At 38.1% G+C, this 26,315-nt stretch overlaps 1 protein-coding gene across 7 annotated transcripts in view; it reads left to right on the top strand.

Moving 5' to 3' along the window:
- The window catches only part of CDK14 (cyclin dependent kinase 14), a 472,565-nt gene that overhangs the window by 83,030 nt on the left and 363,220 nt on the right, over window positions 1-26,315 (top strand). For all 7 annotated transcript variants that reach the window (XM_077788157.1, XM_077788154.1, XM_077788164.1 and 4 more), the window contains 2 exons: window positions 11,087-11,181; window positions 21,974-22,053. In XM_077788157.1, coding sequence (XP_077644283.1) covers window positions 11,087-11,181; window positions 21,974-22,053 — 175 coding nt within the window. The remainder of the gene's footprint in view (window positions 1-11,086; window positions 11,182-21,973; window positions 22,054-26,315) is intronic.

Genomic DNA, 26,315 nt, shown 5'->3' with positions numbered 1-26,315 from the left:
TTCTCTCCTTATCCTGGTATGTCATTACAGCTGCTATAATGTTTATGCAGCAAATTTGCTTATTTGTGAAGAGGAATTCCTTCCTATGAAATTTAAGAACCCACATGAATTGACTTTTGAATTTTAAATTTCAGTTTTAGAGAAACAGATCAGATTTGACAGATTTTGTTTACATTTTATAATTATTTTTTTAAATTAAGTAATAAAAAATAACATTTATTTCCCTGTCAGAAATTCTGTGTGAGAGAGAGAGGGAAGAGAGATAAATAACAGACAAGGGTTTGGCAACACATCATAATAGTTTTATTCTCAAGTATTTTGAAAGAAACTAGATAAGTAAAATGTCATGTCTTTAGTGAGTAATGCCCGGAACAGATTTCCCCCAGAAGACCTTCAAAATTATTGAAAAACTATTTCTGTTATGCTTTGGGAAGAAAAATCCATAATAATGTGACCTTTGAGTTGAAAACTACAGATCTAAGTAGAATGGATGTAACACTTCAAATCTTATTTGGTGTGAAAAAATTTAAAAGGTTGATTGCCTCTTCTTTATTTTCTTTCCTTTCTTTGTTTTGCTCTATTTTCTGGAGATCTTCTGTCCTCCCTACAGAAGTTTGACTGAAGCCTGTCAGACTTCTGATGAGAAATGGCAGGAGATTAATTTTCCGTAGACGAACTGTGTTTAACCCATGTGAATTTAGCGGGTAAGATGTCACGCCTCCAGGGGACTGTCCTTTTTAGAAAAGGTTACATTTTAAAATGTAACCATCTGTAGCAAAAACAAATTTGCTTTTTTACCATCACTTGGCATTATATAGCTGCTGCAGAAGATGTCTCTAGTGTATTTCATCTGAGTCCACGACAAGGAATTCTTATTATAAAACTTTTACCATCAGTAAGAGTGGAAGAATCTATTTGCACTGTGTTTATTTGTTTGTGATGCCTGATTATTTTTTGGCACCAGAACTATTAATTTAAATGACTTTTTTTGGGAGATCTTAAGTATTTTGTGGTATTAACTCACTCCTCATCTCTTCTGTTCCTCTTAGAAGCTATTACTAATTTCTGTTTATGTTTTTGACATTGTTTTGTTAACACTGAAAGGTTTCAGTTGCTTTGTTTCCAGAATTTTGAAGCAGATATTTTTGAAACTGTGTTTTTTGTATCTTGTTCTTCTCCAGAAGGCTGGCACTCTACTGCATCCATATGATCTCGTATGATCCCAGTATTTTCTTATGTAAATGACATTAATGCTTCCTCTACTAGTATGCTACTGCTTAGAGCCATAGTTAAACGTATGATTTTGGTAATCTTCGTCCACAGTGACTCACGCAGACTTACTGGATACAGGAGGTGCAAAGGAGTTTCTTGAAATACAATTCTTATTTCTCAACTTCCTGTAATTCTCTCAGATTTTTATAGCTCTGTTTGGTGAACTCAGTTCTTCCTTTTGCTTGGAGGTATTGTTAGTAATTTTTGACTTTTCCTGGCAAGGAGGAGCATGGGGAGTAATGAAAGTGTTCACGCCAATGAAGAGGAAAGAGCAGTTCACAGCAAAAGGTGATGTTAACCCTCTGCTGATCAGGTCACACCTGGTCCTGCCTGGCAGACCTGAGTTCAGCATCCAAGGCAGAGACAAGATCAAGATGCTTTATTCCCATTCCCAGAACCTGAATACATGGCTTCAGGCAGTAGATGGCCTGATGCACATTTTATTGAGTGATACCCATGTGGTTAGTTGCAGAAATGTATGATTCTGTGTTTTTGAATTATACTTGAATTAACAAGGGGTTTAGGGTTGTCTAGCAGATGCCCTTGCTACTTGCTCTTCTGATCATTACATCTTTTTCTTCCAAGTCAGTTGCATATTCTCCTTTACTGAGTTCATACTTGGTTCTCTGGAAATTCTCCTCTTTATAGGTTATACCAGTCTGAGCAAGCATTTCAGTTTCTGTAAATATTCTTGAACATGCTATGCCCTCTGGGTTATATGGGCTATAGCTGTGGAGTTATTTCTCAGTTTTGGCTCTGCTTTCTATAAGCTTTATTTTAAGATATTCTGATAGAGATGTGCTATCTTCAATTTTCTCCTTCTGTGTTTGATTAGTAGAGGAACTGAATTAGAGACAGGTTTCCATTTAGTTTTTTTCTTTCATCATTTGAAGTCCTCTGTAGCGGTCAGGTGTGGAAATGATGTCTTACAGAAGGTACATGGCTGAGGCTTGCAGTCTACATATCACTCACTGCTTCTGCTCAGGTAAAAGTCCTTTATTTGTCTCAGAAAAATAACATTTTTCAAGATGTGACCTGAAAGACCTTGTTTATAATGCCCTGGGGTGTCAGTTTCAGTTTTGATTAATCTCAGCAGCTTTATCACCTCTTTGACAGGTATCAGTTTCAGTGTTTGGTAAAGATTACAAAATACTCAGCAGGTGGTGTGTTGCCCATTTTGTGTTGTCCATACCTTTGAAATGCAGCGCAGTTTGTGATGAGAAAGATGAAACACACACAGGGGTTTGGGGAAGCTGGAGCTCCGTGATCCTCACACAGATTGTCACTTGGAAAATAAATCTCTTGCTTTTGAACTTGAAGTATTTTTCTGCAGTTAATGTCACACCTCGTTGAAACCTGGTAGAATTCCTGTATAGTTAATTAGTACAGTGGCATACAGACAGAATTTAGCACTTTTTGTTTGTTTGTTCATGTACAACAAGAATTTAAAAAAAATTTTTAGAATCTTAGAATCTTTCCACTTTCTCTACTTGGCTTTGGACATAAGAAAACATCTATGAGAGTGATTTCCAAACTGCTTATGCTGATTGAAATTGTATGTTATTATGGGATGAATTTTCCATCAAAACAGAATTATTCCTTTATTACAACAGAGTAGTGGATAACCTGGAGGTAGCAAAGTAGGCATTTGCCTACCTGTGCATTGCCTGTCAGCCACTGTTAGAAGGGAATTTGGCTTGACAAACATTTTCTCTGGTCCATCCCAACACAATATTTTTGTGTGTGTGTGTGTGTATAATATATATATAGCTATAGCTGTGCATGCTTATCCATCCCTCTCTCTGTCTATATCTGTCTTTCTAAAAATCTCATGCCAAGTCCTTTGTCTACCAAGACAAAGGACTTGGCATGACTTCTTTTCTCCTCAAATGAAGAAAAAGGTAATACTACATAATAAACTAGACAAAATAAAAAAAATTACAGCTGAAAAGCAAACATGTGCCACTCTTCCCCAAACATCTGGTTTTAAAAGATGGCTTGACTCTAATTATCTAAAAATTTTATTTGGGATCCCTGCTTTTTAGACACATTATCAAATTCTCCAGTGAAAGGTAAAGTTTTGGTGTATTCAGAGTACACATTTTATACACTAAAATAGTACTTTTGTACCATATATAAATAGAATATTGCAAGCTGTATAAAGTAGCCATCTGCTCAAAGATTTAGTTATGTAGTGATACACATCAGTTTGTTCTCCTTGAATAGCTTAAGCTCCCTGGTGGTGAATTTAAATGTCATGCAAAGGTATATGTTCCTACCTGTCAGTTACTTTTTAAAAACAAAATCAAGCAAAACCCTAATGTTCTACTAACTCAGAAAAATGTAAAAACCCCAAACATTCAAATAAAAATAATTGCAATAGGCAATGTTTTACCGCACTGACTGTACTCTTTTTGGAGAGCAGCCTTTCTTCTGTTTCTGTAACTTTTATTAATTTTCAGTCCTGATACATGCAACTTTCTGCCAAAAAGTACAAGCAAAAAAGCATGAATCCTATAATGATCCTACTGATCCTGTTAGACCATTGAAAGTAAGTTGTGTCAGAAATCTAGCTTAAAATAGACACTAATGTCAGGATTTTCTCCGAAAGTTAGGAATCATTTCTGTCTGCCCAAATAAATACTTGTTGTGCCAATCTTGCCTCTTTTCCTATTCAGAAGTAGGCAACCCTATCCAGTTAGGAACCTGTTAATTACTAGGGTAACTGCATCCTTCCTGGTTGATATGTTTTATGGAGGTAAGGTAATTTCAGAGCTCGGTGTAGAGAGTGGAGTGTTCTTTACTGGCACAAAGGAAGCGTTAATAATTGTTAACCTGAAGGATGCTCTCAAGATGAAAAGGCAGATAAAATGTAGCAGTTGAGCCAGCTCCTGTGCTCTAATAGCCTGGAGAACATGTGAAGAGCTTTAAAAACTGCACTCTTCACACAGAGCTCTATGGTTGCTTCAGCCCAAGTTGCTCTTAATTTATGGCTGTGTGTTAAAGGGTTAGAAAGATGCAAGCAGCAGAATGGGATCAGAGAGTGGGAAAACTGAGGCTGAGGCTTGGTTTGAATGCTTGAACATCTTTGTATCCCTTGAACATTGCCCTAGAAAACAGTCCAACTTTCAAGATATGGTCAAATCGGCCTATTATTATAGGTTGGAGACAACCTGCAATTAGTGTGAAAACTGCATGTGGTTTTGTGAAATAAGGTTTACTCTTGTGACAAAAAAGACAACAAAATGGTTAAAAATAATTATTATTGTTCATTTTTGTGATTTAATCTCAATTGAGCTTCTTGGCCTGCATTTTTCTTTCAAGTTTTTCTAGCAATGAATTTTTTTTTGAGGTGTATAGCAAAGCAGATATTCACTTTTGATTTTCTTTAATTTACAAAGGTACTGTGAAAATAATATTTTTCTCTTAATGACAGTTTTATATTGAAGTTAATATCCCCCAGTTAAAAAAAAAAGAAAAGGATCTATTTAAAACTTAAACTCAGGAGTGTGACAGTTAAGTGTGACATTCACAAGCTGTTCTGCAGTTATGAAAAATGCATGAGAACATAACCCACACAGCTTCTATAGGAATAGTCAGGTGATTTTTAGTGTAATTTTCCATTAAAGCCTTCTCTTTTACGTAGATTTGGAAAAATTCTGAGAAAGAGAAGCATTCACATGGCAATGTAGTGCAAGGATTCATACTGCACGACCTTGTTTTAAGCCTGTTATCATTGATTGATGTTACCATGATTGATTCAAGCTGTATCAATGAAATGGCCATTTGAAACTAGGTGGTCAGAACAGGCAGTTTCTTCTCATTTCTTTTTTTCTTTGTAATTTTTAATACTCTCACATCAGTTTGAAATAGTAGCTTCTTCTATTTCTGTACTCAGCATTTTGGCGTACTCCTTCTATCCTTGTTACTATGATCTGTATTTCCTTAACCAGAAGGGAAAAAATATCTTATCTTGGTTACTGCAAGCCATGCTGCTAAAAATGCTCACTTCTGTGCTCAGTGGTGCTCTTAGACTAATCTAGCACCAGGAAAATGTAGGCTTGTTAGTAAGAAAGCTACCTAATGAAAACTCTTTTCAAGGAAAGTGAAACATGAAGGCAAACAAGTAAAATTCCCAGTGAGTTTCCTGAAGGGAAAAAATCTGCATTGTTCTGTGCTCCAGTTGCCCATGTCCTCTTGGGGATAACATGATCTACCACAATCTGTGCTGACTTTCACAGTGACTTGGGACTATGCTCTTCAGAGGCATGAGGACCTTTACTCACTTTTGTCTCAGTAATTCATTTAGCTTTCCCATTTGAGTTCTTTGAAGGATTTCTCCAGAGCATGAAAGTTCACTTCACAGTGAGTTTTCCAGTTGTATCAAATTCTTGCTGCCTGGTTGTTTACTACCTGTTGAACTTTCTGCTTTTAGATAGTTCAATCCTGGTCACATATGCACCTAGGTGTTGGGTTTTTTTTTCCAGCTTTGTATGTTTGGGTTTTTTCCTCAGCTTTCTATTTTTTTTTTTTAAGCACCAAATGAGGAGCTCCAACATGCAGCAACAGGCTTCTTTCAGCCTAAGTAGTCTCAATGATATTTAGTACATAGAAGGGTTGCCAAGCACTGGAAAAGGCTGCTTGGGGAAGTGATTTAATCACAATTTAAAAGATGTGTATAGATGTGGTGCTTGGGAACATATGTGGTGGGCTTGGCAGTGTTAGGATTAGAGTTGGATTTGGTGATCTTTAAAATATTTTCAAACCTAAATAATTCTGTGATTCTCTGTTGGTGTTTTAGAGGGTTAAAAAGCAGTAAAAAGGAGCAAGAGAAATGGAAAAATAACAGCTATAAAAGTATTGTAAGCTGTAAAAGTATTTTAAGCTTCTTCAAACAGAAACTTTGAAAAAAATTATCAAAATACATGTGGTTAGCTAAAACTAGAACTCTTTTCCATTGAGAAATATTGTCTGGGTCAAACTGGGGGATTGCACTGTTATGTAACATACAGGGAATTTCTGGTGAGTCTGCTGCTTGTGATGTCTGTCAGTGGCTGATGCAAGCACATCTGATGTGCTCTGGATATGTCTCACTCACTATGTGTATTTCAGTCAACCACAACCCAGGCAGACTAAGGGATTCCTGTTATTTAACAAACACAAATATCCATGTGTATATATTCCTGTGTATTTTACCAGAAGGAATAAAATACTTCGGAAGAAGAAATTAAAAGTGGATTTTTGGATTTGATTTTAATATTAGCATTTAATAAAAACGCCACCAACCTTGCTGTAACAAATAATATTTTTTTAAACAGAAATAGTTGAAAAGGATAAGCTAATGTGGAGAAATAGGAATAATGAAATTCATATCTATGAGGCTGAAAAAATACCCATATGAATGGGGGACTGTAATAAAAAGGAAAGTAGGCTGAAATGGTTATAGTTTTCAGGAGTCATGTGGAATTTCAAATTATCTATATTCCTTTATTTAGATTCCTTTAAGCCTAAAACTTAAGTTTTGAAAAGTTATGAATTTTTGCATTATTTCTGTCTGTCTTCACCTCCTTTATAATCCAGAAATAAAAGGAAATACAAGAAGTGCCTGAACTTCTTATTTTCATAGGCAATTTGTAATTAAAAGTTTGAATTAGTGTATGAGATTTCATTTTAAAAAAATGGAGATTCTGGGGAAATGGTAAAGCTGTCCCTTCACTGTCTAAAATAATTGCAATATGATGAGTGTTTTGGCATTTCATTAAGAAGTATCACACAAATTATTTATATTATTATATCTATTCTTCTGCCTCAGAATTTATTACCATTTTTTAAAATAAAATCCCATGAAGTGCTTTTCTCCACCACATACCTTCCAAAATTGCAAGCCTTTAAATATTACAAATGCAAGGAAAAATAATGTCTATTTTTACAAAGGGAGCTCTCACAGTGGAGAACTTGGGCAATCCAGTCTGATGGTGCAGAGGTGAGCTGCACTGCAGAGGAAAGGTGCTGTAGGCTGGGCAGGGGAGGCTGTCAGCAGGGGTTTGGGCTGGTTCTGGGCTTGTACGCAGGGAGAGCAGGCACGGGACAAGGGTGGGGCTGCGTGGGGAGGGGGCAAGTCAGCCTGGCTGCTGCAGGGCTGAGCTGGGCACGGGGCTGAGCTGGGCTTGGGGCTAAGCTGGGGTCAGGGCTGAGCTGGGCACGGGGCTGAGCTGGGCTGGGGGCTGAGCTGGGCTGGGGGCTGAGCTGGGCACAGTGCTGAGCTGGGCTTGGGGCTAAGCTGGGGTCAGGGCTGAGCTGGGCACGGGGCTGAGCTGGGCTGGGGGCTGAGCTGGGCTGGGGGCTGAGCTGGGCACAGTGCTGAGCTGGGCATAAGGCTGAGCTGGGCTCGAGGCTGAGCTGGGCTGGGGGCTGAGCTGGGCTCGAGGCTGAGCTGGGCACGGGGCTGAGCTGGGCTGGGGGCTGAGCTGGGCACAGGGCTGAGCTGGGCACGGGGCTGAGCTGGGCATAAGGCTGAGCTGGGCACGGGGCTGAGCTGGGCTGGGGGCTGAGCTGGGCTGGGGGCTGAGCTGGGCATAAGGCTGAGCTGGGCACGGGGCTGAGCTGGGCTTGGGGCTGAGCTGGGGTCAGGGCTGAGCTGGGCACGGGGCTGAGCTGGGCACGGGGCTGAGCTGGGCATAAGGCTGAGCTGGGCACGGGGCTGAGCTGGGCTTGGGGCTGAGCTGGGGTCAGGGCTGAGCTGGGCACGGGGCTGAGCTGGGCACGGGGCTGAGCTGGGCTTGGGGCTGAGCTGGGCACGGGGCTGAGCTGGGCATGGGGCTGAGCTGGGCATAAGGCTGAGCTGGGCATAAGGCTGAGCTGGGCTTGGGGCTGAGCTGGGCTGGGGGCTGAGCTGGGCACGGGGCTGAGCTGGGCATGGGGCTGAGCTGGGGTCAGGGCTGAGCTGGGCACGGGGCTGAGCTGGGCATAAGGCTGAGCTGGGCATGGGGCTGAGCTGGGCACGGGGCTGAGCTGGGCACGGGGCTGAGCTGGGCATAAGGCTGAGCTGGGCTTGGGGCTGAGCTGGGCACGGGGCTGAGCTGGGCACAGGGCTGAGCTGGGCACGGGGCTGAGCTGGGCATAAGGCTGAGCTGGGCTTGGGGCTGAGCTGGGCACGGGGCTGAGCTGGGCACGGGGCTGAGCTGGGCACGGGGCTGAGCTGGGCATAAGGCTGAGGTGGGCATAAGGCTGAGCTGGGCTTGGGGCTGAGCTGGGCACAGGGCTGAGCTGGGCACGGGGCTGAGCTGGGCACGGTGCTGAGCTGGGCACGGTGCTGAGCTGGGCTCGGGGCTCTCACTTGTGTGAGTGAACTGTCCTCCTGCTCCAACCAACACCTGCTTTTAGAGTTCTGACTGTGCTTGGTGAGAAAACAGCAGCTTCCAGGAGGAGAATGAGTCAAAAGTCATGACTTTGAGTCTGTGCTTCTGGCAGCTGGGTTACAGAGAAATGAGCTTGAGCTTGGAGGAATAATTATTGTTGATGATTTGCTGTGTGGTAATGGATTAAAGGCATCCTGTTTCCTATCAAGATCTTAGGGTATACAAGTTGTTGCGACCTTTAGATGATGGTTTCCAGAGGTAGAGAATAAAAGTAAATCTCAGTGTGAAAATAAGAATGGATGTGAAACACATGTATACACCCTGTCCTTTCTCTGTCTCGTTGTGAGGAAGCCAACAGTGAACTATTCACTGTTAACTAGGGCAGCATTTCCACTCCAAACAAAGCTACTCACTGTGTGTTCATTGCAGCCTACAATTTGGGAAATATTTTGTGCTCCCTCTTCATTATATGCAAGACATTTAAACATCTAACATGTTTTCCTGAAGTTTTTAAATGTTGCATTAGTCCATAATTGGATAGCTAAATGAGAAGTCTACTTAAATAAATATTTTATTCACCTCTATTAGTGACATCTGTAATAAAACTGTGATAAAAAAAAAATCCTCTTTTTTTTTTTTTTTTAACCGGGCAAAATGCCTTTTAAAGCACAGATTGGAAAGAAATAATTTGACTGCCTTATCTATAATGAAGTGTTCCAAATAATGTAGCAGGAAAAAGATCTGAGAGTATCCTTATGACAAATTTGTGTAAATCTACTAATACTTAGGAATTGGATAGCAAAATATTAGGTTGTTCTTTGTATTGGAGAGAGGTGAAAGACCTCAATATTGCAAACATATATATTTCTGTCCTTATACCATTGAATGGAAAGCTACAATGTTCATATCAAAAAAAGGTGCATAATTGCCAATGTGCCAGAATTTTCACATAGGACAAATGAAGAATAGTTGAATAAAGAGAATATTTGCTTTTTCTGGCTAATGGTTAATAGGGTGTGGTGGACAAGAATGAGGCACCACATCAGCTTACCTGGGATGCCTCTGCCTGTTTAAATAGAAGACATTTTTAGGGTCAATTGATTTCTTTAAAAAAAAAACTTTCAACCATGGCTTAGCAAGAATTTACACACAGATGTGCCTTGTACTGTACTGTTTGTTTCCTTTCAAAAAAACTGATACATGGATACGTTTTGTAAATCAGACATAGGGTCCCAAATGTGAGGGTGTACATGGCTCATGTACATGTACAGCTGCACATGGCTCATCCCTGCTGAATTCAGCCTTAACCATGCTGGGTTTGCTTGTCTGCTTTTCTTGGTAGCATTTAACAAGAGTATTATCAGATCAGTCACTGTGTGTGATTTGAGTATTAGTGCTGACTCTCCCAACTTTCTCTGTGATCTTTTGGCTGGTTTAGGACAGGAAGGATATCTGAGCTCTGCAGTCTAAAAGATATGTAGGTGATGCTAAGGGCAGCTGCAGGTCAGTTTTTTGTAATGTCCATCTGGTCTTGGAGAAAAAATAAGATTGTTTCCTTCTAGACAACTGGAAAATGGGGAGATGTGGGAAAACATGATGCACATCAAAAAAGTCAAACATTTGCTCAGAATTTCAGAATTGTAAGTTTTAATGTTAGGTGAATTTCTCTTTTTGCAGTGTTGATTTATTCTCTGTTAGGACTGTGTAAAAGAGAGGCAAGTGTAAGTCTGTCACAAAGGCCAGCTGAGCTATCTGACCCTTTGGGCAAGAATCATTCCTTAGCTTGATTCAGTTTTAGACTCCTCACTTAGGCTGCAAATATTAAGGATAGAGGGATTTTATCAACTATGTAAAATGTACATTAAAGTATGATGTGATTATATCCATATATGAAGACTCTAACCATAATTCAGAAGATGACATCATTAAAGATGGTTTCCTGTAGCATTTTGACCACTCTCTGAACAATGAGTGATTTAATGGGACATTAACTACTTAGAGATATGTTTTTGGATGAGCTTTAGTCTAAAAAAAAATAAGAAAGAAAAAAATTATTAAACGGCTTTACTAGTCTGATTTTGTAGGGCAGATTAAGGATGCTGTTTAGATCTCTAAACATAGACAAGATGCTTTAGTTGTTAATGGTCTTTTTTTCCTCTATGAAGTGATATAGGTAAAAAATAAAACAGAACCATCTCTTTGATTAAGAAAAAAATCTTTTTGATAGATACAGTGATGTAATTGTATGGTTGATATTAGCAACTACCATCTGAGTTGTTGAATAAATATTAATGTTTCTTTCCTTATTAATTACTTTTTTCATGTTGGTTACTGAAAACCAGCAGGTCTGTGAGCCTTGATAATGATATTTGGTTTCTAAAGTTTGAGTTAAAGCAGTTAATGTTATGGGTTCAATGATGAAAGATCTTTTTTGTTTGTTTGTTTGTTTTGTTTAGCCTACAAGCCCTAAGTTTGGAAAAGCAGACTCTTACGAAAAACTGGAAAAACTAGGGGAAGGATCCTATGCTACAGTATACAAAGGAAAAAGCAAGTAAGTGCTGTTTTCTCTTCATTTAAATTTGGGTGTAAATGAAGATAACCAGAAAGTATCAACTAATGTTGCTGAACATATGTATAGATCCCCGTGAATCAAAGTGCTGTGACTGCCATGTGCTCTAGTGAAAGGGGCTGAGACCATTTGCACAGGTAGCATATTCCCTTCACACCAGAGCAAGATGATGTTCTTGTTAATCTGATGTTTTGTTTGGACTTCAGTGTCATACTACTTCTTTGGTATCAATACCAAATGGATGTCTAGGGGTAAAAAGCAAAATATGCTGTCAGGTAGAGTTTTATGATGGTCTAAGAGCAATGCTGAATATATGTGATAAGTTGTTCATTTTTGTTTATCATTATTAAAAAACTTTAATAAAACAACATGAAGGGAATGAATGGAAATTTGGACTACTTTAGGCGTAGTTTGTTTACAAGAGTTGATTTACAATTGTTGCAACCACTCTACCTCAAAATTATCTACTATCTATATTCTACTAATCTATACATGTCACATATTTTTCAGCCAGTTTAATGTTATTTATTGCAGCTTTTTTATCCCCAAATGCCTTAAGTGCTTTTATATTACATAAAATAACTCAGTAAACACACTTAAAATATAGTTCTTCAGCCAATACTTCCATTCAGAGTTATCCATTGTGAAGCAGAGTTTCTTGTGCCATTTGACATATTTAGTGAAGTTTTCATAATCCGATTTCCAATAATAACAAAGCAGTTGTGCAAGAGGGATTTGGTACTTGTGATAGCTTTAAAAACTTTGGTTAGTCAATGCTACGTGAGACAACACTGCCATTCCAGCAGAGAAAACCATGATGGCCACAGGACAGAATAACTACTGAAAAAAAAAAAATATGTCCTAACATTTTCCATTGTCGTTAACTTGGTTAGGTACTGAAAATTATCTTTTTTTCACTGAATATTTGTAATAAATCAGAATGAGGGTTCCCTCATCTCTCAATAGCTTGCTTAAGTATTGACAAGCAAAATGACAGCTGATAGTAATAAAAACATGTTCTAAATGTAGAAGAAATATTCACACTTCTGCCATGCCACTGCAGGTATTGTCTTTCACTGGCAGCTTTCTTCAAAGAAATGCTATTACGTTGTGTTGCTAATGGCTCAGTCATGCATTACCACAAGTTCCAGACATTATACATGTATAAGCTTTTTATTGGGGTCTATGTAATATGAGAAAACAGTATAGATTTCAGCTTGTGCTTAATTACTAAAATCCTTTAGTAAAATCACAGTGAGTATCTGATGACAGTCAGTCCATATGTCATGGCTTTCAGTAAGACTGAACTAAGGCAGCAGTCCCTGGATGTCCCGTCAGACAGTGGAACAGCAAAACCCTTCCCTGAAGCTATTGCATTAATAGTGAACATGTTATGAAATGTAGATTGGTTAGAAAAACTCGTTTTAGTAGAGTTGCCTGCAAATCTGAAAGATATACTTCAATGATTTTAATGGTACTTGAATTGGAATTACTGGGCATACTGCATTCTCTGTTATAAACATCTTGCTCTGAAGAAGTAGTTATAACAATTATGTATTACTTTCTTCTGTTGTTTTGTAACATCTTCTGCAAGGTCTTTAAAATGTGTTCTGAAAAACAGAACAGAGTGTGGATGAGAATTTATAGGCAGAGAGTATTTCTACTGTTGTAGTAGTATTCCTTCACTTGTTTGAATTTGACTTTTTTTTTCCCCACTGAGAATTGAATAATTTCCATATTATCCAGCACTATCCAGATTCAGCACTTCCAGTCCAAGCTTCTGTTTCTTGAACTAAAGAGACAGTTGAATTACTTCACAGCAGGAAGAGGTTGTACTTTAAGAAATTGGGAAACACTACAGGTGTCATCCTCTAGTTCAAAAGGACTTGCTTGTTGAGGTAATGTAGCCCTGTTACCTCTTCTGTCCCCATGAGAAGGTGAGGAATCTCTGACCTGTGTGGTATCCCTTCCCTTCCTTCCCTGCAGAAGGAAGAGTATCACTGCTGTGATGGACTCTTGGGGAACATAGGTGAACAGGTGTGGGGTGAATGCATGAATGCATTGGCTCTGGCCCATCCCTGCAGTATTTAAAAGATGTGCACATGGGACATGTTTTAGTGGTGGGCTTGGCAGTGCTGGGTTAATGGTTGGACTCAGAGGTGTTTTCCAGCCTAAACAATCCCAAAGTTCCATGGCTGAGTCCTGGGCCTGGCTGCTGCTTTTCAGGTGGCTTGACTCTATAGCTTTATCTTAAAATGATAGAGGGATAGAGGTTTTTTTTTCTAGACTCTGATATGGGTATGTAGGGTGAGAGTGTGATATGCATCACTGTGTTCCCCTGCCTACAGACTCAGTGGGAGCACAAATGAGCAAAAGAGGTCTGTTTATTTTGGTATGTGCCCAGTTTCACTGCTGAAGGATTAAGCTCTCATGACACAATGCAGAATGCTGATGCAGAATGCTGGAGCTGGTAACACACAAGAAGTGGATTTTGCTCAAAATGCTTGAGTCCCTCATAACCAACTTTAATGCTTGGTTTCTTTGTTTTGCCAAAATGTTTCCTTAACTGTAGTTAAAGATGGAACATTTAAGATTGTATTGAGCTATTTTAAATTATGCTTTATGCTCCAAATTATTTTGCTCAGTATTTGTCACCAGCTGCATGTGGCAACTAGTAGAGTTTGGGGCTTTTTATGCATTTCCTGAGATACATTTCAGCTTTTAAAATTATTTCCCCTGCTAATCATAATGATGGAATAAAACTGTCTTAAGATTAGAATACTATTTGGAGAGTCTGAAAGATGCATACCTGCCTGAAAAGACTCAAAATCAGCCATTCCCTTCCTAAAATTTAAAGTAATATGTATATTAACTTGCTTTTAGCACAACCCTGGATTTTTGCACCTTGGAGAGGATAAATGATACCAAGCTCTTGTCTTCCTATAAAACCCATTGCTTTTCTATCTTTTTGAGCATCTGTGGTTGTATTCTAGGAAAGTGAAATGAAATGGGCTAATTCTTTTTACTGGATGATGGATTTCTCTAGTCAGATAAAAACGAATCCCTGGGGTGAGGAAGCAGCAGAGTGAAGAGGACTGTGTTATTGAGGGAAGTGAAACAGTATTCTCTGAGGCTGGGCTTTTTTGTTTATAGGAGAAACAGCCAAGCAGTCATTTTTTCCTGGCTGACAGTTGCATCAATAGGTAAATTTATTTGATTTCATGTGTTGCACATCAGACGTGTGTAATGAAACTCATCTTGGCATGTTCATTTTCTACTTCCATTCAGGCTAGATTCTCATATTTTACTTAGTTGTATAAAACCACAAGAGGCTGCTTACTGCATGAAATTCAGATGACTTTGAAGGGATTTATTTTAATGTTAAATTTTGGAGAAGTGGGCTGAGTAATTTGCTGATAACAGTGTGAAAAATGATGCAAGTTCCATTGACTCTGATTAACACCTTGAACATTTGCCATACAGTAGGTGCAAAGCAATGGGTGGCCTTTGAATTCCTGTATCATTTCACTGTGTGGTTGAGCTGAGGAAGTTCTGCCTGTCTGTGTATTGACATGTGTGTCTTCCTGCTGCCATTGACCTTCTTCCCTCTTGAAGTTGATTATAAATTTACCTGAACATACAGCAGTGGGATCTGGCTTGATCTGTGGCACATAAGTGTTGATGTGAGTTGTGAGTCTGGAGATGAAGCTGGTGACAGCACAAGGGAGCTGCTGCCAACCAGAGCCCCTTGCAAAGCTGTGTGGAGGCCTTGCATTCCCCCACTGGGAACTCTGCATATTGCACTTAAGGGAAAAACCTGTGCTTTTGGCAATTTTTTGTGTTGGCGTGCTTTCCATCCTCTCCCACTGTGTTTGGTTGCCCTTCAAGGCAAAGAATTAAAAAAGATTCCCTCAGTTAAAGAGCTGTGATCTGTGACTGCTGCTTGCACAGCATGTGCCTGTGTTTTGAGAGGCATGCCAGTGGTATCTCCACTGTGATCTCCATCTACTTCTTGACTGTCTATGTGATTTTTCACTGTACCTTTACCTTTTTTTGCGCCTTTACTGAATTGCATGTGCTCATAGTATTGCAAAAATGTGTAGAATTTGTAGCTATCAAGACATTTTGGCCTATTTTTCCTATCACAAAATTACATAATTTCAACTTACTCTTAATAAAACACTTGTTCTAATGAATTCTGATCCCTATATTTTTAAACTATTAATGTGATATCAGTAGAACACAGAGCAGAGCACAGTAGAAGCTAGTGCTGACAACAAGAGCTCAAAGGCTGCTGAGATAGGATAGGCCTTCCATCCAGGCACCTCTCCCATTTCAGTTCAAAATCTGAATTTTTTATCAAGGTTACTCCAACTTGTATCCAAAGATAAAATGTATTTTTTTAGGGAGCCTGGGCATTTGATATTTATCTCCATCAAAGCCAGTACCTTTTACTATTCACCTTAAAAATCAATAGGGAGTTCATGGTGCAGCGTGGAGAGAAATCATGCTCAGGCAGGCATCATGCTCTGCACTGGGGTTGTTTCCATGCTGTGTTATTCTTGAGGCAGCAGGGAATCTTTGAATAATCAGAGGGAGCTACCACTCTTTGTTACTGGCATGATGTATTGCAGTGTGTGCTATGAATATAGCTGACCATAATATTTCATAAATATATTTGTGGATGGCTGCTCACAAGAAAAGGGATGGCATGTGTATTTTGATTTTTATATTTATGATGCTGAAACCTTCACTGAAGATGGCTGACAGGATTAATTGCTGTTCTGACTTTTGCTTTTGAAGTTGCAGAATTTCTTTGATTTGTCATGAAATCTTTTTGAATCTGATTGTATTTTATGCTCAATCTGTTGCAAGTACCATAAGCTTGCAATGGTCAAGCTACCATTTTCTAGTCATTCCCCAAGCTTTACTCTGTGCCCATGTGAAGTGTTGTGTTCACAGGCTCCCTCATAAGTTTCATGTACAACACTCCAGCTCACAGGAAAGTTTTTCTTCATGTTATGGCCAATTGGTTTAGGCTGATATTTCAAAATTTCTCTGATTCATATTACCTTAATAACCTAAACTTTCTTAACCTTTATTTCCTGAAAATTGTGTGAAATTAGTGTTCTACAAATGAAATCTTCTTTTCATCTGAGGATAACAGATGGCTGGAAAAGGAATACATATTCATGGGTTACAAAAACACACTTTATGGTTACCAACTAGGCTTTCTTTCCCCCCCCCCCCTCATTTTTTAACTTACTTCCATTTTTTAACTTACTTCCTTAACTGAATTTTGTAGGCAAGTTATGACATGGGATTATAAAATGTGTACATAAATGTTTTTTTTTTAAAAAATCTAGCATTGTAAATCTTTAATAAAAATAGTAATTTAAAATTGAATTAGATAGGAAACTAATGGCAACTAGATGTTCAACTAAAATGCCAAATGGTGGAAAAAATTATTGAAGTAGAGTAAGTACTAAAATAAATTACTAGAATTCTAACTAGAAGATGAATCATTGACTATACTGATCACTTACTGAGTGAGTTTTTCAACATTTAAAATAAAGATTGGGATTTTTTTTTTCTCCATAGTTGAATATATAAAAAGAACATCACACTATATGTGCTGTGCTTCAACCTGCAAAGCAGTTTAAGGAGGTGAATTAGTGTTATTATCTTGCATACCAGGGGACAAAACTGAAGAAAATAAGTCTATTATATTACTTACCCAGGACTGCCCTGGAAACTTGGTAGATAAACTAGGATAGAGTATAGTTATATTACATACATGTGTAGAGTTAGTGGATAGAACCTTATTGGCCATATATTCATGATTGGAATGGTAGGGAGAGTACTGAATTAATTTGCCAGCTGGCATTGTGCCCCATCGCATTTTCCAGTTTGCTGGTCAGTGGTGGCTCTCAGCAGATCCCCTGTGACTGTCAGTGTGCACACTTTTAAGAGGCCACCTTTTTTATAAGGGATATCTCTATGTTTGTTTTCAACTTCTCTGTCTGTGAGCACCAGTGGGGTGTGGAGGGATGTGAGGGGTGTGGAGGAGGATGGTGCTCAGCATTGCTTTGCCTGCTGCCCTTCCCAGGTGACTCCTGCCAGCATCCATAGGTCGAGTACAGCCCCTGTGCACAGATGAGCTGATGGGCAGTTTGAACTGATGTGAGCTGGGAGTAAACTCTTATCATACCTGCTCCTGTTCAAGTGAGGGCTGCCACACTGTTTGTACGAGACTGCCTTGACTCCTAAGTTCCAGTGACAGCACTAATTAATAATTTAAATCCTTCATCTCTCATGAAACTCTTTGATGTTCTGTTTTTTCAGCCCTAGTAAATGCCAGCATTATGAAGTATCTTTAATCCACTGGCTTCTACTAAGACAAGGTAACTTTTGTCTAGGATGAGGTTAAAAGATGGTGGGATTCAAAAAGAGAAATTCAGGACCTGTGTTAGTCCCTTGAGAATTTACGTGATAGGGCTTTAGCAGGACTGGGAGTGGCTTTTGTAAACTTGAAATGTAAGTCCTTTTTAGTAAGAAAAATATAGTTTAAACCACGTTTACACTGAGCTGTCTTTTATGTTAATGATTAAAAGAAGTGTTTCCCTCAATGTGGAATTAGTTATTCACTGGTAGAATAATCAGAGGTGACTAAACCTACAGTGAATGTGCCTCTGTCATGCTTCTTCAAAGGAAATTTCTGGCAGAGCCTGATTTCATTAGGCCCCCATAGTCTGTTTGGAGTTTTAGGAGTCTGTTTATGACACCTAAAATTAATATCCATACAGAGTAGATGCAATTAGATATTCTCAAGGTTTGATCATAAAACTTTGAGATTTTCCTGTCAATGAATATTTTACAATTGAAAGTTATTTTTCTTCATAAAAATTAATTTCTTGAAATTTGTATCACAAATTAGAGCATTGTCCCAATACCATCTACTGATTTTTCTTTACAGAAGTGTTCCCAGGCTTAGCACTTGCTCAAATTATGAGCTCAACCTCAACTTCAGCCAGTGGTAAAACTTAGTATTAAATAAACAGATTGAAATCAGAATTGGCAGATTTTATGTTAATTGACTCTTTTAAATGTGTATATTTAGACCATTTATGTCATCTAAATATATCTGAAGAACTTGAGAAAATAGTGTTATTGTACTGTTTTATTCTCTATGTGGCACCCATCAGCATTATCCCCAGTGAAGCCAATTAAATCATCATTTACTTTATATTCATCAATATTATATGTTCTTAATGACGCATTAAAGCATTAAATAATTTCCAATTTTCTCTACTTCCTCATAAATGGTCATTTTTAATAAATGTATTTATTTTGGTAGTGCTGATATATGCTGGTTTAGAAAATTCAGAATGACACATTATATTAGCATTTTTTGTAATATCTGGCTCATTTGTATTTTTTATAATATGTAGACTCTTACTTCCTGCTGCATAAAACAATTAGGACTAATTTTTCTTTTGCCTACATTGCATATATAGTCAGAAATTTATTAGAAAATTTTATAATGTTCAAATGAGGAATTTCCATAAATTGGAAAGCTGTCCATCAGCTGCAGGTGTTTTACCTAAACTAAAGTAGTTTTGTGTGATCATTAGAGAGGCTTTAGGACTTCTGTACTTTCTCTGAAGGTTTTTCAATGAGAAAGAGAAAACAAGTTAGTTTAGGAGGGAGGATGGCTTAGAAAATAGGAATTCTTTAGTCAATATTGTCCTTAATAGAAACTAATGAGGCAGTTGACAGGATGGGCATAAGATGATAAGTGTAATCTTTGACACAGTGATGTGTATTGTTTTGAGAAGGTGTGAAATTGTTTGCTTTGGACAGTGAGTAATAGAGGTGGTTTAATGAATCCTAGATGTTAAAAGAGTCAGTTGTGTTGCCTTTTCACTGTCTAAAAGGCAGTCTGCTTGTCAGTTTTTTACTTGTATTTGAAAATAATGAAAATACTGAGCATGCTTTGAAAGTTGTGGAAGACAAATGTAAAGCAGTATCTGGAAGGGGTTCTGTTAACCTTATCTGATCACTTGTGAAGTCTGCAGAGACAGGTATTGATAGGTTGCAGAGGTAATTTTACTCAGGTTTCATTTTTTTCAGTGTTGTTTCTAAGGAAATTATCATACTATTTTGACATGGCATCAGAAGTTTCAGAGTGTAATTTCCTGACATGGCTGGCTTGATCCCATGACACATTGCTTATCAGAAGGGGGACCCAGTTCTTATGTATTTGTTGGTGGATTTTTTTTGTTTTTTTTCATGCCTTTATAATTTAAAAAAAATATTATATAATTCTTATTGGAAGGGCCAGGCTTCTCCTATTTAAGCTGTCAAAGCAGTCACATTGTAAAGTCCAGCAGAAAATACAAGGCAGTGTCAGGAGTGTGTGGCAAGGATTAAGCAGGAGAAACCTATACTGTGAGGCAGCCCTTAGCTCATCTTTTCAGCATCATCTAACTGCATCCTGAGATTGCATCAGTGGGAGGATAATTAAAGGATGTGAATAAACACCCTGTCTCTTTAATTGATACTTCATAATCTCTCACATTTTGTATTCTCCTGTTTATAGAAAATTAAATGAAAAAAAAAGTATTTTAATGACTGGGTAGTTAATGAGAATGAAGAGGCTTGTATTATGGAAATTATAGATTTATATGTTGGAGATAAATTGTATTAAAGAGGAGAATAAAATCCCAGAGGAACAGTACTTGACATTAGTTTGATTATTTTGATAGTACTAAGAGTTGCCATGATGTCTGTCAAGATGATGACAGGTACCAATGACAAAGGGGCAATGATAATGAAAAAGCACAGCTCAGCTGCTATGTTTAATTGTGAATTCTTTGAAATTGGTTCCATACTATTGCCGTTTGTATTATATATTGCTTTTCATGAACCAATGGAATGTAGAACTTCAGATTTAAAAGAACATAAGCTACACAATGCTGCATGTTTTCTGTCTTTCTCTATGAAGAGACTCCATATCCCTGTTTCCTTAATGCCTCTTTGATCTGTTTTTTTCATTGTATTTTGCATTGCCTTCTCTGAATACAGCATCTGTCCTGGTCTTTATCTGCAAAATTATCTTACTTTTCTTACTTAAATTCCTCCTGCAGTTAGTTCATCTGTTGCAAAATATTCTATTTTTTCAGATATCTAAGTAATATGTATATGATAGGTAGGGTGGTGGATTGACAGAGGAACTGAAAATGACATATATTTAAGAACTGCATGTCTGTCATCAGTCCGTCTGCTTTTAACATGGTTCATTCTCCTGTCTGAGCATGACACATGAAGTTACTTGAGGCAAGGCTTATCTTTTTCTGATGCCTTAAGTCCTGTTTGAATCCAAATAAAAAAATATGTAAGGTAATTTTAAGGAGAAATCCAGGAGAGTTAAGCTGATAATTTCCTTTCAACAGTGACTAGTGGCATGAGACTTGAACTGGTGCCAGCCTGAATATTATGAGTAATTGGAAGGTGATGAGTAAACCATCTTTTGATAACCAGGGTTTCTTAACTTGCTCAGAGTCATTGTGTAATGTTCTGTATAGGGCTAATGAGTTTTTGGTAATTATGAAAGAGGAATAATAGAAGAAACAAGACAGTAGCCATCCATCACTGAACTCACATAACTGCAAAAATTAAAAGCCCGAGAGAGAAGATGAATTCAGAGTTGGTGGTTTCCATATCACCTTGCTTTGAAAATGTAATACATTTTCTGGGCCATCCCTCTTGTAGTACAGTAGAGAATTGCCTCCATGACTACAGGAGTGTAAAGGCTCCTATGTGTCCTTGAGCTTTGTGGCTGTAAAGGCTAATTTTGCTTTTACAGAAATAAATCTTAATTATAATAACAACAATATTTTTTTTTTAACTGTATTATATCTTTTTGGTAATTTATCCTCACCATTCCTTGTTGTATATAGGGACAAAAGTCTCATGGTATGAGTTTGTTCTTGAAGAGGGTAATGGATATCAGCTTTGTTTTCCATTTTTGTGAGATTTTATTTGGTTAAACTGAACCAACTGGATTTCTTTACAAGACCTGGAATGTAACTCATGTGTGGTGAAATTTTGAATGCTAAAAATGAAACAAGACAAATAGATTTTACACTAAAATGACCTGTTAAGAACTTTTGTCTCTAGAACAAATGAGAGTTATTATAACCTAAAAGTAGCCTGGGCCATGTAGTCAAGAATATGCCGCAAGGGCAATCCTGCCCTAGTGGGAAATGGCCAGAATTACCTAAAAATTATTTCATTACACAAACTTCGTAGCTTTTTGAAGGCTATAATAATGTGTATAATGCAGTGGAAGGAGGTAATCAGTGTAAATCTGGATATACTGCACGTGAAGTGATTGATAAAAACCATATGCCTTTTTCTTTGAACAGTTTGATCAAATAATGAACAGATATTTTATAACGAAATTTTAAAATGTGTTACTTCTTAACGAAGCTTCAGTAACAAAGCTGTAGTAGAAAGGAAACAGACTGACTCACAGAAAACTGAGATAATTTCTTGGATTACATCTGAGTGTGCAAATATAAAGTTGACATTATGGAAGCTATGAAGTGCTTCTTACAGTGCTGTAGATGAATCACTGGCATTGACAGGAAGAAGTTGAATAAGTACTATCCTGCTATGATAGGAAATAAGTTCTATTTAAGAAATACTGTGTCTACTATAATTTTGGTTTTTCAAAATTTCTCCTTCCTCTCCCCTCTTTCTCTTTCAGGGTAAATGGGAAGCTGGTGGCATTGAAGGTGATTAGATTACAAGAAGAGGAAGGAACCCCATTTACTGCTATCAGGGAAGGTATGCACTCACATTTAGTGATTATATATGTGGTGGCTTTTTTTTTTTTTTTTTTTTTGTAATTGCATTGTGCTTCTTATTTCTGTGCCATGCTGTAGTGAATAGCTTGAGAATTCAAATTACATGGTTACGTTCTCAGTAGGAAGAAACTTTGGTGCTTCAAAAACAAAGCCTCTGGTGTGGGAGTTCTTGTTAAAGAACGCAGCTCCGCCTGTGCTTTGGCTCCTGTTAGATTTACTATACCCCGAGTACTGGAGAGCATGTTTAAGGTGGGTGTGAGAAGCCACTCAGGAAGATGAGGGAGCTGTGTAAGATGCGCTCCTCGCCCGCAGGCAGCACCTAGGATGAAGGGAGATGTGTTTTTTCAGATATATATGCAGCATGAAGCAATGACAAGCATTTCTTGATAAAGGCAATCAAAAGATCATGGAGCAAAACTGCAGGCACTTTTGAAGCTGTGTGTAGTTTGCAACTAGCTTGTGTTTGTTTTTCCTACCCCATGGACTCTAAGTTGTATGGCCTGGGAATGATTCTTATCTATTGTGCTTGAAGATGCATGTTAAACTTTCTGCTCCACTCCTTTATCCTTCCTTGTCAGCCTCTCCTGGTCCCTGGTGACGGCTGCTTTATCTGAGTCTGTCTGTACTGAGCTCCTGTACAGGAATTGCTGGATATGCCTTCTTTGTGTGGTCCTTCTCTCTTAGAAGGTGCTACAAATGAGCCTTGGTAGAGAAATAATAAACAATTTACCATCACAGCACTGATTCAGACTCAGCTGAAATTGGTAATGAACTAAAGAGATGAAGCTCTTACATCTTTTAGGGAGCTCTTAAAATTATGCTATCAACCTAATTCCCAGGGTGAGATGAGCCAGGGAGGTACTAGAACATCAGCCCTCACAGGGTCCACAGTTGGAGGACTTCATGATCATGAGAGCCCAGGCACAGCAGCTGTAGCTCCCCTGTGCCTTGCTCTTGCAGCCATCTGTCTGCTGTATGTCTGTCCGTACAATGAGCCCATTCTGGAGTGGGCTGGGGAATCAACCCCCATGTTTCATGTGATTGACACCCTGAAGTTAGAAGTCGCTAAACTACTGTGGATTTCCATCCCAGGACTGTGCATTTTAAAGGTGGCTCTTTCACAAAGGAGGGAAACTGTGGGTGGCCAATTTATGAAGGAATTTCCACAGTTCTTCTCTACTGATTGAATGATCTGACACATTTATTCATAACAATATCTATTTTATGTGTGAGCTGTCTGTCCCTGCAGCTGTGCTGTGATAACGAGGTGTGCAGAGGGTTACGGGTGCAGCTTTCAATAACTGTGATGCTGAGTTAAAGTTATAACAATCTGTTATAACAGTTTCAAATATGTTTATTGTTCTTCAGGTTTATAGTTGGTATGGTACTGACTTAATGAGAGAATAGTAAATATGGCTTTCTTGTGCCTTTTTAGTGACACTTAAAAGGTTTTTTAATGTGAGCTTGGTCTAGATGAAAGTTTATGGCACTGTAGCTGTCAAATGCAGTATAGCCCCTTTTTCTTCATAAATAGTGTGTTGTTTGAGCTCAGTATACAGAAGTATTCCTTAGGGACAGAGGTTTTTCCCCACTTGATATATTAAAAAAATTATTAAGGCACACTTGCATGAAAATACTTCTCACACTGTCATTGGAACATTTTCTTTTTAGCTGTGCTACAATACTTCAACCAATACTGTGGTTGAAGCCAGTTAAAACCGTGGTGCTATAATATTAGTAGAATAAAGGTCTTGTCTACAAAAGCTTTTGAAGTTTATAATTAATACCAATTTAACTGTGTGGTGTCTCATTGATTATGACAGGACTGTGTGCATCCATTATATTTTTAAGTCTTCATCTAAGCTGAGACTAGATCCAAAGAGTATAAGGATAATAAAAAAGCTTTTTCTCCACTCTTGTAGACTCTTGGTTAGGTGGGTTCACGTTTGGTTTGTAGGTTGTTTGTGAAACATTTTTCTGGTTAATTACAATGTTGTATGTTTTATGTCATGTAGACGTCACACATACCTCATAAGTAAGATGGGAAGGGGAAAACTCTCTATTTATTTAGGCTTTGACTTTTCTGTTGTTGGTTTTGATTTTGTCAGAAACAAATATTAGGACCAGAAAAGTAACATTACAAATGTAATGTTCAGAAGGTGACCTCAGTGATGTTGTGCAGGCCTGTAGAATTTGATAGGAACGCTACGGCCACTACAGCCATGGGCTTCACTAGCAGGAGCTTAGGAAGCTGTTCCTTTCCTCTTGGTAGCATATAATCCATCTTGGACGTGTTGAATTCTGTAATGGTTCCATGGCTGCTGTCAGCTACAAGGGTGGGGAGAAAAAAAAGGAAAAAATAAACGCTTCTCTGAGCTCTTGAAATTATCTGATAAGTTTGATATGGAAAAGCAGTAAGAATGGGACACTGTGGTAAGCAGTTTTCTCTTGATCTTTGATGACTAATTGAGGGCTCCAGTGCCATAATTTAGGCTGGGACAACTAAAACAAGGACAAATACCACCGAAGATGAGATCAACTTCTAATTTCAGTTATCTGAGGAATAGTGTTCCCCTAATGGAAAAATGAATATATGATAATATGAGCAAAAGGTCTGTTGGAGGGCATTTCTTTCCAAACTCTTTAATAATGGAGAAACCAGGCAAATTTCATCTTGGCTTGCTCCTTATTTTCTAATTTTCCAACAATGCAAGGCAAAGTCAGACAGAAGTCTAGTTAGTTGCAAATTAAAACTACTGTTAGAAAATGGTACTGTTAGAATGGTATTGTTTACCATTTCTAATGGCTCTTTGAGTAAAGCAGTGAGAAAAAACAGCATTTCTACTCGGTGCTCCTGAGGGGGATGCTGTGTGATGTTAATTTGGGGGAAGTTACAGGCTGAAATCCTAAGCAGTGGTCATGCTGAGGGCATGTTATAGCTGCCTATGAACAGGGAAGCATATTGTTACTGTTGTGACAGCAGCAGAATGAAGTTCAAAGTAATACAAAGCTACAAAGGAAAAAGACTAAAAGAAGTGGGAAAATGAAGGAGATAAATATAGAATGTATGACTGTAGAGACAAGCACTAAGTTGGTTGAAACAGTAAGTGGAAGGGAAAGTGAAAAAAAAAAACTCCAACTGAACAAAAAAGCCAGTAAAACTGTGTAAGGAAAATCATAGTTAATTTTAAGGCCTAGGAGAGCTTTAGCTGAAGCTTCCATTAAAACTTATAAAGTAAGTCTGCTTTTACAGCAGATAGGGGTTTGTGTCTTCTACCATCAAAGTTACATAGGTTTAAATGAAAATAGGTGAATGTGGCATATTTATTGATGCAGTTCAGCTCACTATTGAATTTCTAGAACAAAATTTAGAAGTAGCCTGTGCTAAATGTTCTTTCAACTTGGCCTGAGTTAGATGTACCAACTTACTGTATGCAGTTTATAGGATGTTCCTCTCTGAATATAATTCACTTAGTCTGAGGTAATCTAATTTACTTTTGAAGAGTCCAAGGTAAAAAAAAGAAGGAAAAAACAAGACAAAAGCATAATGGATTTGGTGTATATACTTGAGTGGGATAATTCTGTGAGATTTTCTGATAACATTTATGTGAGTGATTCAGGCCACCATATTACTGTTGTGGGCTAAGTTTGCCTGGATCAGTGATATCTGAGATACTGTGGAGTCCGATAGTCATTTACAACCTATTTTCTCATTTAAAATAAATTTGGTAGTAACAGATTAGCAAATTATTTGTTTTCTGTGTTAGTGCAGTTGTGGTTTATACTTCTACTGTAATGTTCATTATCAACTGTTCAGGATCAGACTTGAAGTATTATTAAACCCATGGCAGCCAGGAGAAAGTTTCACTGGCCTTAACTTTTATCTCAGATATTTCATTCTCTTAATTTCCTTTAGAATCATATGTTCACCTAGGCTGAATACTGAACTGTGTGGTAAATTCTAATTCTGGAAGCAGATTGATTTACAGTTCTGTAGTTATCTTTTTTTCATTCTGGATAATAATATGGCTTATATCCAGCATGACAAATATTTTGCTTTTTGGATACATATATAGACAAACATCTCTTGGCTTTATCAGCACCTTGCTTCTGAGGTTAACTTGCTTACTGTGTTCTTTTCTTGGGTAACAAAATTCTTTCTTCCCCATCCCAAGCATGAAAACTTTTTTGCAATTGTTTCTATTTTTCCACCCTTGAAAATATTGCCATTTACTACAGCAA

The sequence above is a fragment of the Lonchura striata genome, chromosome 1 (assembly GCF_046129695.1).
Source record: "Lonchura striata isolate bLonStr1 chromosome 1, bLonStr1.mat, whole genome shotgun sequence".
NCBI classification, from domain to species: domain Eukaryota; kingdom Metazoa; phylum Chordata; class Aves; order Passeriformes; family Estrildidae; genus Lonchura; species Lonchura striata.
The sequence above is the reverse complement of the archived record's forward strand: the minus strand, read 5'-3'. Positions and strand labels throughout refer to the sequence as shown.